We start from the raw sequence: 13862 nt of genomic DNA, 5'->3' as shown, positions 1-13862 counted from the left end.
AATGCAATTTAAATAAGCCTTTATTATAAGGTTGGACATTAATACAAATCTAGATAATATTTAAGATACTGATCGTACAAAAACAGGGGAAGATTCTTGACAATTTTTTTTAGCCAACGTGATAAAATCCTACGTATGTAAAAAATTCTTAATACACAATGCCAAATTTTAACTTCGTAGACGTGTTTCAGTATTTCATAACATAGTTTTATAAACAACGATATTTGTTTTCTAGTGCATTTGTTACTATTAACCAGAACCTTCCATAATAACTATACCATATGAATATAAATCAACCCTACCAATATGGACGCCTTCGATTTCAATCCTTTTGGGGGTATCCTAGATTACAAATCAATACAATATCATATTCTCCATTAGATAACAGCTCTATTTCATAACCAGCTGTAATATTTGAAAATTTATTTAACGAATGCCTATTTATCTAAATTACCTGTTTTGCCTATTCAGACAGTGTTGTTTTTACTTACACAAACACCTGTCGTAAATTCTACTCAGAAATACGGTAAATTGCGAACTAAATTAATAAAATTACCATCATACCTGAGGTGCTTAGGATAAAACATGATATGAACACAATCGATTTTGTAATGAAAAAGTAACGAATTGTACAGTTAAAGCATAACAGACTTGCTTTATAAACATAACGACCTATGATGCGCTCAATGATGTGTTGGTTAATAAACGAATGCAACACAACTGGATGGCATTATGCAATAAATGTTGTTTTCTAGGGTGAGTTGGACTTTTGTTGTCCGTCTCTTATCCAATATTTGGGATTTGAGTCCTTTTGGACATCAACTTTTAGTCTAAACAAAAAATGAACTATATATGATAATAGTTTTCTTCACAATCGAGTTGAAACTGATTTGTTGCAGTAATCCCGTTTTAACGTTTATTTCCAGTTCCTTTGAAGTTCTAAGCAAATAACCATCATTTCCCGAATCGGTGGACGACCTTTTATTGCCGTACTGTGTTCATTTAAATATCTTTCAATATGTGTTTGTTCCTCTAACGACGTTCCATTGTTAGATTTAATTTATGTGGCTCCTCTACATAACAATATGTTCTCTTCCACCGTTTTTCTTCTGCTTTGGAACACTCAGTTGATATACAAATAATTATTAAGTCAGCCAACATCTCAGCTGGGACGAAAGCTGTTTCAGCTTCTATCTTTGTACAAAATGACAATCAAGTTCCTTTTAATAAATCATAGTTTAGAAATCTTAAATTTAATTTACAGTTAGTAGTTACAGTTACAGTTAAGTATAATGTACTCTGCGAGTGACGAGTATTATCAATAAGTACCCAAAGTTCCAAATGAACTTATCAATTCTTCTAACTAAACACGTGGTGTTTACTTACGAAGTCACTTTGTACAATTGCATCAGAAACTTAGCATTTTAGACTTTTAGAATAAGAAGAAGAATAAGAATAAGAGCCAAATGTAAACAGTCATGTATTTGAAAAATATTATTGTCTTTTATACTTCATAAAAACCAAGCCGAGACGCTTGAGAACCATAGCATATATTAATAATCAAATAAATAAAGCTTGCATCATTAATTTAAAAAAAAATCAATTAATTAGTTAAAGAAATATAAGCCAACAAAGGCCACTATGTTACAATGTGCTTTCAATACTAAAAGACGTGTCGTTTTAGAAGAAAAATTAGATGTGTGTTTTAATCAAAAATCATTCCACTGCTTTTAGTTCAATACATATATTAAGATAATTCCAGATATTTGGCGTTTCTAGTTTGGACGAATTGAAATGTAAGGCTTTTTAAATGGACACGATTTTAAAAACACATACATTTGGAACTTTTTCGGTATCGATAGTCGAGTGGTCAAAGGAAATAATATCCGATTCAGACTGTCCGTTGTTAGCAATTCTAACAATTGATATAAAATATTAAAAGACGTGTCTTGGCATACATATTAAAAATCATACGACTTGCATAGTTGTTGACATATCATTCAAACAAGTTCAAAACGTTGATGTGTAATTTACAAGCGTCTCTTACACTGAATGGTCAAACTGTGTTCTCGACGTTAAGTGTTTAAGTCTTGTATCTCGGTACAATAGTTATGCGAAAAACTACAGAAACAAGCTCAGTAGCAAACGTTTAAATATAAACCCGGTTTATTGAAACTGGTCAAACGCCAAAGACATAAAACATAAAAACCAAAAGATCACAAACAAGAATCATGGAAGAACAGCACAAAACTACACAAAGAGCACATTGCATACATACTTTATATAAAAAAACTAGGTATGTTTATCAAGGATTGTTTGGTACCGCCTTGGAACAGTCAGTAAAATGTAAATGTACTGGGAAGTTAAACCAGTATAAGTGCACAAACCTTACCCTTATCCCAATTATCCTAAATAAAGAAAAAAAAACGCTAAAGGTAAATCTTATCAAAGTATGAATTAACTTGAGGAAACTTAACAATAAAACAAATAATAATAAACTAACAGGTAAACCCTTAGTGCTTTTATGAGTAGAGATCCAAACTCTATTTGCAGACGGAGGAATACAATTCAAAGCACCTAATACAAAAACTTTTCAAAGATACCATGCAGTCATTGTTTGAAACTATAAGCATCACACACAGTCTGCCTTATAAAATAAAAGGTTTAAAACTGTGTGATCATAGAGTTTCATAATAAAAAGCATCATTGAACTAAAACTGGGAACAAATAAAGAAAACATTATTAAAAATTAAAGCGACATATATTAGCTTATTTTTTCTTCCAAATGATCACCTATGTAAAATATTTGAAGAAAATGACTTCACATGCCAAAACACTCCGGTCAACCAAAAACGGTTTTAAAGATAACATGAATTAGCAAACTTTTCATAAAATCAAGGAACTGAAAGCTTAGTTATGTAAGGATGCAATATTCAACCCTATAATTTGTTTTAGGAATTCATCTTCAAAAACTAGAAGGCAAGTACTTTTCAAAATGTTGCCTTTATATCCAGGGTTTAAATAAAATCCAAGTAATTCATTGAGTCTACCTCAATAACAAGTTTGTTTCAGTAGAGAATTTAGCAATATGCTAAACAATGTAAATTATACAATGTATGTAACAATCTTATGCCCAAAACCCCAAATCAAAACAGTAAAAATATATAATGTATACATCAAGGAGAAAATGTATATTATAAATATCATTATATATGTGTCTTCTAACACAATCACAAGATGTTTAAGTGTTGAAAAAGTAGAGTAGTTACATCTGTATGATGATTGGTATTAATTGTATAATTGTTTTTTTTTTTTTTTTGCAGTAGATGATATTTGGAGTACGGCGTTAAGAGTCCGAAAACGACCAGGATTCCTTCCTGTTTTAGCCGGCCGTACACAAGGTGGATAGTGTCGCAGGCCTCTTACCAAAATACCAGTTTGCAATGATTGCTGCGCGAGAACTTTCAACTGACAGTTTAAACTATTCAAATGTTTTCCTTCAATTTAAAAAGTACAATCCTGTAGTAAATCTATTAGGCATACTGTTTATAAACTTGATGCCAATTATCTTTTTTTATAGTTGAACAAGAGCATACCATCAGTTGAGCACTGGAACTTTTTGTAGTTTTCACACAATGTTTGGTAACACAACATCTTCGTATCCAAGCTTCATACAACGATTTGAATCATATACAATGACTACAATATTACAATCAAATTATCACACTAATTATACTACGCTATCTTATCCACTGAAAGGAAATGTGTATTATAGCCAATCAAAAAAGGCTTCCACTGATTTACTTCCATTCGGCCCATTTACGACTGCGGAAACGGTCATCTGTGTACCTCCAAACTTCATGTCTACTCTGACAGTCGTTACATCAAAGTCACTATCGGGAACAGTAAAACACACAAGCCCGACTTTCTGACATTCTGTAACAAACTTTGGTGGTTCGTCTTCCTCTGACTTATAAACTTCAATAGTTTGATTCTCTCTAGTAAGCGGAGAGGGGTTGAACTCGTGAGTAGCCGTTGTTTGTCCAGGGATCACTTCCTCACCTTTCTTAACAAAGACCTTGAATATGTCTTCACATTGGTTGGACCCATCTCTTTGCACCCTATGTGACAACGGATGAAGTTCTTCAACAAACGGAGCCGATGTACTAATTCCTGAAATAAAACAAAAAGTATTTTATTTACTGTATATAGTTACTGCCAAGAATGATACCTGTTTAAAGCGGAAAATATTGTGATATGTTATCTTATAAACAAATTATGATATGCGTTTGCTATTTGTACTCCATTATCTCGAAGTATGCTCTTCTTTCTCTTTTTATTTTAAAAATAACTTAAAATCTTAAGTTCTCATCAAATAATTAACATCATTTGAATTCCTTCACATGTTTTTAATACAGTAAAACTGCCGACGTTCGAGAACCTGCGTTCCCTCGAGGTTGGAGCTTGCTCTCTAATATTTTTCCTTCTATTTTCATATAAAATATACCAACGCTGCATCGAAACCGAATTATGTCGAAGAGTCGAGCAATATGCTCGGTCCCAAGTACACAACTCAAGCACAAAACCTTATGGCTACCTCGAGGTCATAATTTCACACTTTTCCCGAACACAAACAATTGTTAACGCATGACCGATATTAGTTGACATGGGCATTTTAGAAGATAATTATGAGAGGTAAATGACGAGAAGTCAATTGTGAGAAATGTAAAGGAGTAATAAAAATATGAATAAACCTTTCCATATCGATCCAACATCGGAATCTCTAAAAAGAATGTCTTTTTGTCACTTTGCTTTTCATAATGACCATTTTGTAAAAATAAAATCGATTAATTGATATAATTATATTTCTTTTACATTTCTATACTTAGTCTACATATAGTATACGACAGCCTTTGAACACATGGGCGTTTTCCACAATGCAACACATAATCGGTGTCTTAGTTTACAGACTACTTCTTACTTCATACTTGAAATACACATAAATATATTTCATTACAGACTGGAGAAAATTGAAATCGGGTCGTTCGAAACATCGGTTCCCTCGAGGAGTAGGCTCGGTTCCCGGCAACCTCGAGCGATCGCAATTTTACTGTAATTAACACAAGGATTTTTCAATATGACGTGATAACCTAAACCTACCATAAGAGTATTTTGATTTCCGGGTTGATATGACTGATGGGTTGAATCCATATAAGACAGCTCCTGAAAGAACACAACCAAAGATATGGAGCTATTGATACGCAACAAAAAAGCAACATCGCATTAATTAATAAATTGATAGTTTGATGTATATTTTGAAGTAACAGTTGTTCGGGCATGATGGGGATTTAATACAGTGATTGATTCATGGGAAGCGGAGTAATATCAGGAAAGGCGAAAGCCGAGACCAGAACAAAAACGCATGCTTGAGCACATGGCATCGGATCTGCTATGTCATTATATTGCATAATTACCGTGAACAATAGCTGAAGCGCTGTTCTCTGGTATTATCAAGTCTACATTCGGGTAATTCTCTAGAACGTCTTTGATTGCTTCCTGAACTACTTTCGAGTCTGAAAATCCACCCACCATAACAACAGCATCCAATCGTTCCAACTCGGTCTTTCCCAGCAGAAAGTTAAGATGTTCTACGATTTTCGAAACTGAATTTTCGAAGGCCGATAACAAAATTGAATTGTCAATTAGGAGTTTACCTTGTATGAGTTCATATATTCCGCTTTCTAAAGCACTTTCAAACTGAGCAGACTTTGTTCCTTCAAGCAATGCGAATGGTAATTTAATCGAAATAACGTTATTAGCCTTGGCATTACTTTTACCAACAATTGTTCTCTTCTTCATTTCAATTTCGGCATCAAGCTCGCGTTTAGATTCGGCTTGTTCAATGTCGCTTTTTAGGCCAGTCATGAAATCAGCTCCAAAGAGACCTTCAAATATTTCTAAAAAACCGTCATCGACAAGAGTCCCTCCCCATTTTCCACCTGAAGGCTCTCTAAGTGCTTTTAGAGAGCCGTCGTCTTGCACTTGATGTGCGGAAATGTCGACAGTTCCACCTAACAAGACAGAAAACTGAAACATCAAACCCCTATTGATGTTTAAACTTAAGTAATAAAATGATAATAAATTACAAGCAGCGCATACGATTTTGCCTTTTCGAGTATGTGTGTGTCTTGCCTAAGATATCCCAACACTGACGACAAGGGCAACATATGTCAAAATATAGTGCCAATCATTATTTAAATACAAATAGCCAAAATACATGACTGATAAGTATGTGTGACATTCTTAAATTCGGTCATAAAATACACTGCAATGTCAAATTAAATGTATTCAAGCTAGACTCACCTCCAAGATCAAGAACAAGAAACTTTAGTCCCGTAGGAAACGGTTGAATTGTTGCATCTTTTCCTGGCTCTCTAAGCTTTGCAAGTCTCATATGTTTGCAGTAGATAGCCGCAGCTTCTGGTTCGTATGCAAGTGATAATTTATCTTCTTTTATTCCAGCCTTAGAAAAGCAAATATTTGTATTTGTATCTGACACTTCAATGTTTTTCAATACTTATATTCAAACTTTATGTCACACAGACCCAACTTAATGATACTGAAGGAGGCCCACATTTTCTATCAAAACCATATTTTCATAATCAAATGCATTAACGATAGTATTATGATACAGTCCAAATGAAAACAAATGCCGTGTTGTCACAGCAGGATGTCAAATTTTCGGTGTGACGTTCATGTTCTTAATGCCAAAATAAGGCTGAAATTAAAAAAAATCAAAAAACATTTTACTTGGAATTTTAATTATGACCTTAGGCGTATATGCAAGTTATGATGGTTTAAATAACCATGAAAACGCCTTGTATCGACGAATTATATGGTTGCATTTTAAACGAAGTATGACGACAAACCATTTCTGCCGCCACAACCATGAATTCTTTGGCATCATCACTCCAGATAGCAGGGACGGTGATCACCCAACGAACTTCATTCTCCTGGATATTTACCCTCAGCTTAGCCTGCTCCATAAAATGATTCTTCAAATGTCTAATGGCAGCGGCAAAAACTTCCACCGCAGGCATATTTCTCCCTTGTGCATCTTTTATAGTCATTTTCCGTGTGAGTTTCTAAAAAGTGGTTAATTAGACATCAAAGAAAATTATTTTTACGTTTCAAACAGATAATTGTTTAGAAAATAGACAGTTAAACAGTTATGTAAGTTTTAAAAGTGGTACTACATGGATGTTATGCTTATATCAACTATAAAAGTACACAAGTAAAAAACCACTTACTGTAACTAAATAACGGTATGCATTATTCAATTTTCAAAACACATATAAGTAACAACATACTTTCTCTCTGTGAAGATCCATTTTGAACCTTCGAAAATATCGCCAGTCTTTATGTTCTTTTCTTTTTATTAGTCCATCGTATTTCTCTTCCGCCTTTAAGTGAATACATATCAGCAATGTACGACATATTTCGATGTAGATCACTGTCCGAAAGCTAATATACTTATCGGCCTACGTTGGTGAAAGATTCCAACACCTGGACTGTCAAACTATTATTCTTTTAACTGTTGCTATATGACTAGTCCCCGACCATTGTTAATATCCTCTTTGGTTGCCAATAAAATTAAAAGTAAAGATAACAATAGTAATCCGGAATACAATCAATATTTTTCGAACAAACCTCAAATCCGAAGTAAGATTCCGTCTTTTCACTGTTGAACAGTAGCACAGTAGGGGCTTGCGGAAGAATCTGGCCATCCCAGCGATTTGAATATATCTGTATGTAGATAACGTAGGTCCATTTTCTATTTGCACAGCGTATGTGATAATACGACTTGTAATACTACAATTATTAGTTTAATTTAAACCCATTCATTCTGATTCAACTGAAAACGGCTAAAAGTAGCTCGCTCATTTTTCTTACCAAAAGTTTGTCCGGTTATGCATCTGAAAACACTTATTCTAGTATCATTATTTTACTCTTTTATACGAAAATTGCAGAAGAAAACACAAAGTTTAAAAAACGGTCGTAGTAGGGTGCGAACCCGCACCAGTTAGGTAGAAATATGAAAAAAAAACAAGTCTGCTACCTGTAGGCCACAAGGTCTTATACCAAAGAAATGGGAATTTCGACCTTTTTTAGAAAACAGTGATAACATTACGTGATAATGTCAAACAACCAATTATGCTACAACGTATCGCTGAATCCCGTAAGAAACTGAATGCAAAAATCTGGTCTTCAGGAGAAAATATCACCATTTTCTGAAGAGTTCCAGCTGCCAGTAACTTAGTTTGAATACTTATATGATTTGCAACCATTACCTTTTGTGTTTGTACAAAGTGCATTTTAGAAACCATGATCCAGTCCCTTTAAAGACATGTCCGACTTGTAAAGTCATGATATTGATATTATGTCTATTTCCCTGTGGGTAGTGGCAGGGTGCCAAATAATCAGCGAATTGATAATGTTATCAGTGCAAACTTTATAGGTTAGCCTATTGATTAAAAATACATTGAACAGCGAATAAATACCTCTTGGCACACAGGTATTAAATCAATACTTGATCAAACAGGTTATATTCATATGTTAGGCTTAACCAAACTATAATGAATACGCGGAACATTTCTTCAATTGTAAAATCCACTCTTGTGGACGAATTCTATTAAACCTGATTCGAACAGATCAATAGCTCATCTAAAATATATTCGTTAATTATATATGATAAAGAAATTGAAGAGTATTTCAATATATTGCAAAACTGTCGAAGCTTAAATCTTATACATTTTCGTACAAGTAATCACAACTTCCATATCATAATTGGTAGATGGGGACAACAAACTGTACCTAAATCTAAAATAAAGTTTTCTCTTTACCCTTTAAACGATGTTTTCGACGGAACGGATTACTTTTACACTGTCATTTTTTACATTTCCTTGAATGAAATATTTTAAAATTCATTAAATATATTTGACCAAAAGCGTTGACCTTAAGAGACTTTTTAAATGTTTGGGACCTGATATTCTTAGAAATACTACAATTACATGCTTACAAGTTTATCAATTTAAACGAAATTGGCAAAAACAATGTTTTCAAATATGTTATTATATCTGTTGTTTCAGTTTATCAAATGTGTTATGCCATGTTTAATCCCATATTATAAGTTACTAGCCACATTCCACAAATAAGTATATGTGAATATTACCAAACGTCTTAACTGAAATAGACGGCATGTACCCACAACCCTAACTTAAATGTCTATGTTAAACTTTGTATTTTGTTTGCAAGTTAATGTGCTTAACTGTAAACTGATGCAAATAACAAATATTTACATATTTGAGTTAATTACCTAATTAACAATTAAGACAGGGATCAAAGAAAAGGGGATGCAGAGTAAACTGCCGATTAATCAATGCACATTTACATAACAACAAAATACGACCAATAAAAAAACTGCAATTATCAAAATATGAATTAGGAGATTACTAAAAGGCTTAAATAGCCCTTTTACCATTGTAAAGATAAGTTATTATGTTTATTTTAAGGAACCATGTATCCACGACATTTTAGATGCGGAATGAAACCTATATACAATAACTATACTTTAATAACGCTTTTCAAGAAATATTTGATTGAGATTACACACATCTTAACGGAATAAAAAGGCTCGAAGTAAATTAAAATTACTAAAAATATGATACTTAGAAATACAAAAGCATTGTAATATGTCATCAAGTACAACGGTTAATTGGCACAAAAATACTATGAGTCCTGTATGTAATGCAAGTAACATACTTGTTGCATTTCATGGTGGTATTGTTTCAACAGATAAATAGTAACGTAAAATAGACAACTTCTAAACTAGAAATTGGATATAAGTTTGATTAAAGAAGTTAAAAAGCAGTTTTGACAAAAATAGATAATGCCGCAGGTGATCTACAGATATTTAAAAAACGACATGATTAAGTATTGCAGCTGTAAAAGTAGTAGTTTGTAATTTAGGCTTTACGCCATAAATTACTTTTCCTCGTTTTTAAGCAATTCAGTAACAATATAAAATGCATTGCTTCCCAGCGGCCTAAACGACATTCGTTATTATTGAAGGCTTATAAAAATATTCATAGAAAGATGATTTGTTGAAAGTTTCATTGAGCTGACACAACTGATTAGTTTTTAAGAGCATTTGTATCCATTTAATCGAAAGGAGGAAAATTCAACAACGAAGTTATTTAATTGAACTTTGAACTACACCATTTGGAACTCCTCAGTCATTTTTATCAAAAAGAACCTGATGTATTTGGACAGGCTTTTATTTTTAATAATGTTTTCCTTATTTGTTCCCAGTTTTAGTATAATGATGATTTTTATTATGAAACTTTATGAACACACAGTTTTAAATCTTTTATTTTATAAGGCAGACTGTGTGGGATGTTTATAGTTTCTAACGATGACCGCATCGTATCTTTGAAAAGTTTTTGCATTAGGTGCTCTGAATTGTTTCCCTCCGTCTGCAGACAGAGTTGGGATCTCTAATCATAGAAGTACTTGGGGTTTACCTATACGTTTATTATTATTTGTTTTATTGATAAGTTTCCTCAAGTTAATGCATACTTTGATAAGATTTACCTTTTGCGTTTTATCTTTATTAATGATTGTTGGGATAAGAGTGAGGTTTGTGCACATTAACTGGTTTAACCGCCCCCCCCCCCCAGTAAATTTACATTTTACGGACCTTCCAAGGCGGTACCTAACAATTTTTGATAAATATACCTATCTTTTTATATATAGTATGTATGCACTTGCTGTTTCCTGAGTTTTGTACTGTTCTTCTATGTTTTTTGTTTGTGATTGTGTGTTTTATGTCTCTGGCGTTTACCCAGTGCCACTAAACCGGGTTTATGTTCAAACATTTTGCTACTGAGCTTGTTTCTCCACCTTTTTGCATAAATATTTACATACTCAGAAATCGGTATGTTTAAAGGGGCAACATTCGCTGCCTCGGCAGCGAGTAAATGGGGAGTGACTTATTGTAAATTCCCTCAGCTATGTACCTGTCTGTTAAACTCAGTGTTCTATCTTTAGTACACACAAGAGGAATGTAAACAAACAGGGCTGATCAGAGCAGACGATGTATTTCTCCACACTACAATCTTCTATATGAAATAAAGATGACCAAGCCAACTTTTCCAGATGTTTTCTTTGAAATGATTGCTTTCCTGTTCCTAACTGGCATTTTGTAAGCTCGACTAGATCTTTTTTCTATATGGGACATCCCTCTCAAGTGTTTAGAATCAACATTCTAATTCCAGTCCAAAGTAGCAAGGTTTATTCTCAGTCTGGAATCCAAAACTAATTATTACGTCAACAAACAATAATAATGCTTTATTGAATGCATCCACAACCCTAGTACATATTAACCTTATTGTAAACGAGTTCAGGAAGGAAACAATTCAGATAGTGTTGACACCTTTAATTGGTAATTAAATGTCACTGGCTGGAATCTGGTTTGTGTATTGATAACTGGAAATCAAACGCACATTTTGAGTCAAAAAGGAGAGAACTCAAACACAGTTATACATGAACATTTGCATGACATGGAACTAGGTACTGCCTTCCATTAAAATAATAACTTTGGGCAGAATAAGAAGACTCAAAATATGGAACAAAATAATCAGGACAAAGATATACATGACTGAAGAACAATAGGAGATATTCACTTTACCTGGCTAGGATATAAACATTTGTAATGATGACAAAGCTTTTGATAGAAAAGCGAAGGAGCAACTAATATTTAAGCAACGAGGCTCATAAATATTATTTTTTTAAAACGACAAATATGAAAACAAAGTTACATATTTCAACCTGGGGATGATTCACCAGACTTGTTAATTACGTAACGCTTCAAAAGAAAAAGTGTTAATATCATAGAAAACAATTAGACTAAAATGAAGCATATGAAGCTGATGATATTTATCAATAATTTTGGGAAAATCAGGTGGAATAAAAACTTTTCAAGGTTTGTTCACTTTTGTTACTACAGTATTTGATAGTAAGGCATGCCGTCTGCTACAAGCAAGCTGCTAGGGATATAAACACCAGCACGTGGTAATGTTTACAACAGAGATTTCATAACCCCCAGAACACCAAAAAGCAACTCCCCCGGAAAATTTAAATTTTCAATCTGACAGTTGGATTTTTTTCTCAAAGTCATGTTTCTAGTAATGTTTTAAAATCAAATTAAGGATTTTTAATTTGTTTAACCTTCATGCTACATGCCTGCAAAGTTTCATGTCTCAACTTTTTGTAAGCATTGCATAAATTTGGAATAAGGGTCCCTGATGTAAAACGTGCATAAAATTATACAAAAGCTTGCCCCAGCGCCACCTGGAGGTTTATATAGTCCTGTTGCCCCTTTAAGTCCGATGCAAGTAGATCGCGTAGTAATTTAATTTGCAGTTAAAGTTAATGACTTATCTCTTGGGAATCTTAATTATGTGTGCAATAAAACACTTCACTGGCAATCAATTTAAACTTAGATCAACAAATATAAGCCAAACTATTTCATATAATTAATGATATAATTCGATATTTTACGAACTGTTTCTACTGATGTACAGGCATACATCCGAGGTTGTTTTAGATAACAATGGCCGAGGAGTTCTGAATGTGAACTGCACCCGTCGTTCAAAATGTTACCTAGTTTTGGAGAAACGAAATGGTATACTTTTGGTATTTGAGTGCAGAAAACATTGCACATTTCAGAGGAAATAATAATTAAAATAAACAAAAAATGTGTTTTTTGGTACAGTAGAAATAATAACTAAAAAAATAGGTTTGTTATAAAAAGGCATGTCATCTCCTTCATTATGTTCAAACGATTTCCTATATATAGAATCATTTTAAATAGAAAAGGAGATATCTTTACCTCTTGCTGTTAAAGTTCATTCATTACAGCCCTACCGTAATTAGGTAGTGAAAACCCGTTTTTATCCAATTTAACCATTAAGAGTGATGATTAGGAGTATTTCAATATAATGGATTCTAAAAACAGACTCAAGTATTTCGAAAAAAATATTTAGAGCATGCTTTATATATAAGCTTCGCACAAATAGTATATATGCATATGGAAAGCGAAAGTACGAACCTGAAGTGGATCTCGTAAGTACTCCTCCCTATAAGAGTAGGCGTAACCAGAAAATGTCGTTCCAAAATCTATCGCCGCAACAATTATTTCATTTATTCTCGTTTCACTCATCTTTTTTCCGTTTAATTGTGTATTGAATACACACTTTTTCTTTGCTCAAAATCAAACTCAGTGCAATATCCTTCATTTTCTTATACGGGTAGGTGTGTAATATTCATCCTCTCGATATCTATGAAATTTAAATGTAAATTTACATTGTGAAGCGTTTATCTATTGGGTACTGTTAAACATGATATCTTGAAAGGCTATTGCGAGCTCTTAAAAGATATCAAATGTCTTAAAGTGTTTCGTTCACGGAGTGAGTGTTAGCAAACATCTTTATTTTAAACTTGAGAGGTACTATTTACCTTAATACGCGAAACCGAAAAAAACAACTGACGGATACTCATTTTTGTCAAACCAGTCATAACAAGAAATAATTTTCAACTGATTTATTAAAGCTTTTCGGCAAAACAGTAAATTTTCTGACCAAATTCTAAATAATCATTGACTCTCCTCTGAACATTAAATAATGCTTTATTATTGAGACCGGCGTTTTGATCACGCTTCAAACGAAACTATTATTTAAGAGGTCTAATCTTAAAGATCTAGAACGAGTCCCTTTCACCAGTATATAAATGAATATTTAATA

General features: G+C 33.1%; 1 protein-coding gene across 4 annotated transcripts; it reads right to left on the bottom strand.

Moving 5' to 3' along the window:
* Nucleotides 1-1738: 1738 nt before the first annotated feature.
* Nucleotides 1739-13388, bottom strand: LOC128246484 (heat shock 70 kDa protein 12B-like). 4 transcript variants are annotated; one of them, XM_052964707.1, is made up of 8 exons: nucleotides 13172-13388; nucleotides 7711-7806; nucleotides 7371-7463; nucleotides 6930-7145; nucleotides 6364-6523; nucleotides 5475-6071; nucleotides 5161-5223; nucleotides 1740-4173 (listed from the first exon to the last, which is right to left on the bottom strand). In XM_052964707.1, the coding sequence occupies exons 1-8, from the start codon at nucleotides 13280-13282 to the stop codon at nucleotides 3770-3772; spliced, it is 1740 nt and encodes a 579-aa protein (XP_052820667.1). In that variant the 5' UTR covers nucleotides 13283-13388; the 3' UTR covers nucleotides 1740-3769. The 4 variants fall into 4 exon arrangements, with proteins under 4 accessions (XP_052820670.1, XP_052820668.1, XP_052820667.1 ...); XM_052964709.1 differs by having other exon boundaries at nucleotides 7026-7145; XM_052964710.1 differs by lacking the exon at nucleotides 5475-6071 and having other exon boundaries at nucleotides 1739-4173.
* Nucleotides 13389-13862: the final 474 nt, after the last annotated feature.

This window comes from Mya arenaria, chromosome 9 (assembly GCF_026914265.1).
Source record: "Mya arenaria isolate MELC-2E11 chromosome 9, ASM2691426v1".
NCBI classification, from domain to species: domain Eukaryota; kingdom Metazoa; phylum Mollusca; class Bivalvia; order Myida; family Myidae; genus Mya; species Mya arenaria.
The sequence above is the reverse complement of the archived record's forward strand: the minus strand, read 5'-3'. Positions and strand labels throughout refer to the sequence as shown.

Excerpts from the sequence above, each read along its gene's own strand:
- LOC128246484 (XM_052964707.1), bottom strand. The coding sequence starts at position 13,282 with ATGAGTGAAACGAGAATAAATGAAATAATTGTTGCGGCGATAGATTTT. Across the intron at positions 6,524-6,929 it reads TGGTTGTGGCGGCAGAAATG|GCTGGAATAAAAGAAGATAA; the intron begins GTTTGTCGTCAT and ends TGCTTTTCTAAG. Across the intron at positions 4,174-5,160 it reads GAAATCAAAATACTCTTATG|GAATTAGTACATCGGCTCCG; the intron begins GTAGGTTTAGGT and ends GTTTTATTTCAG.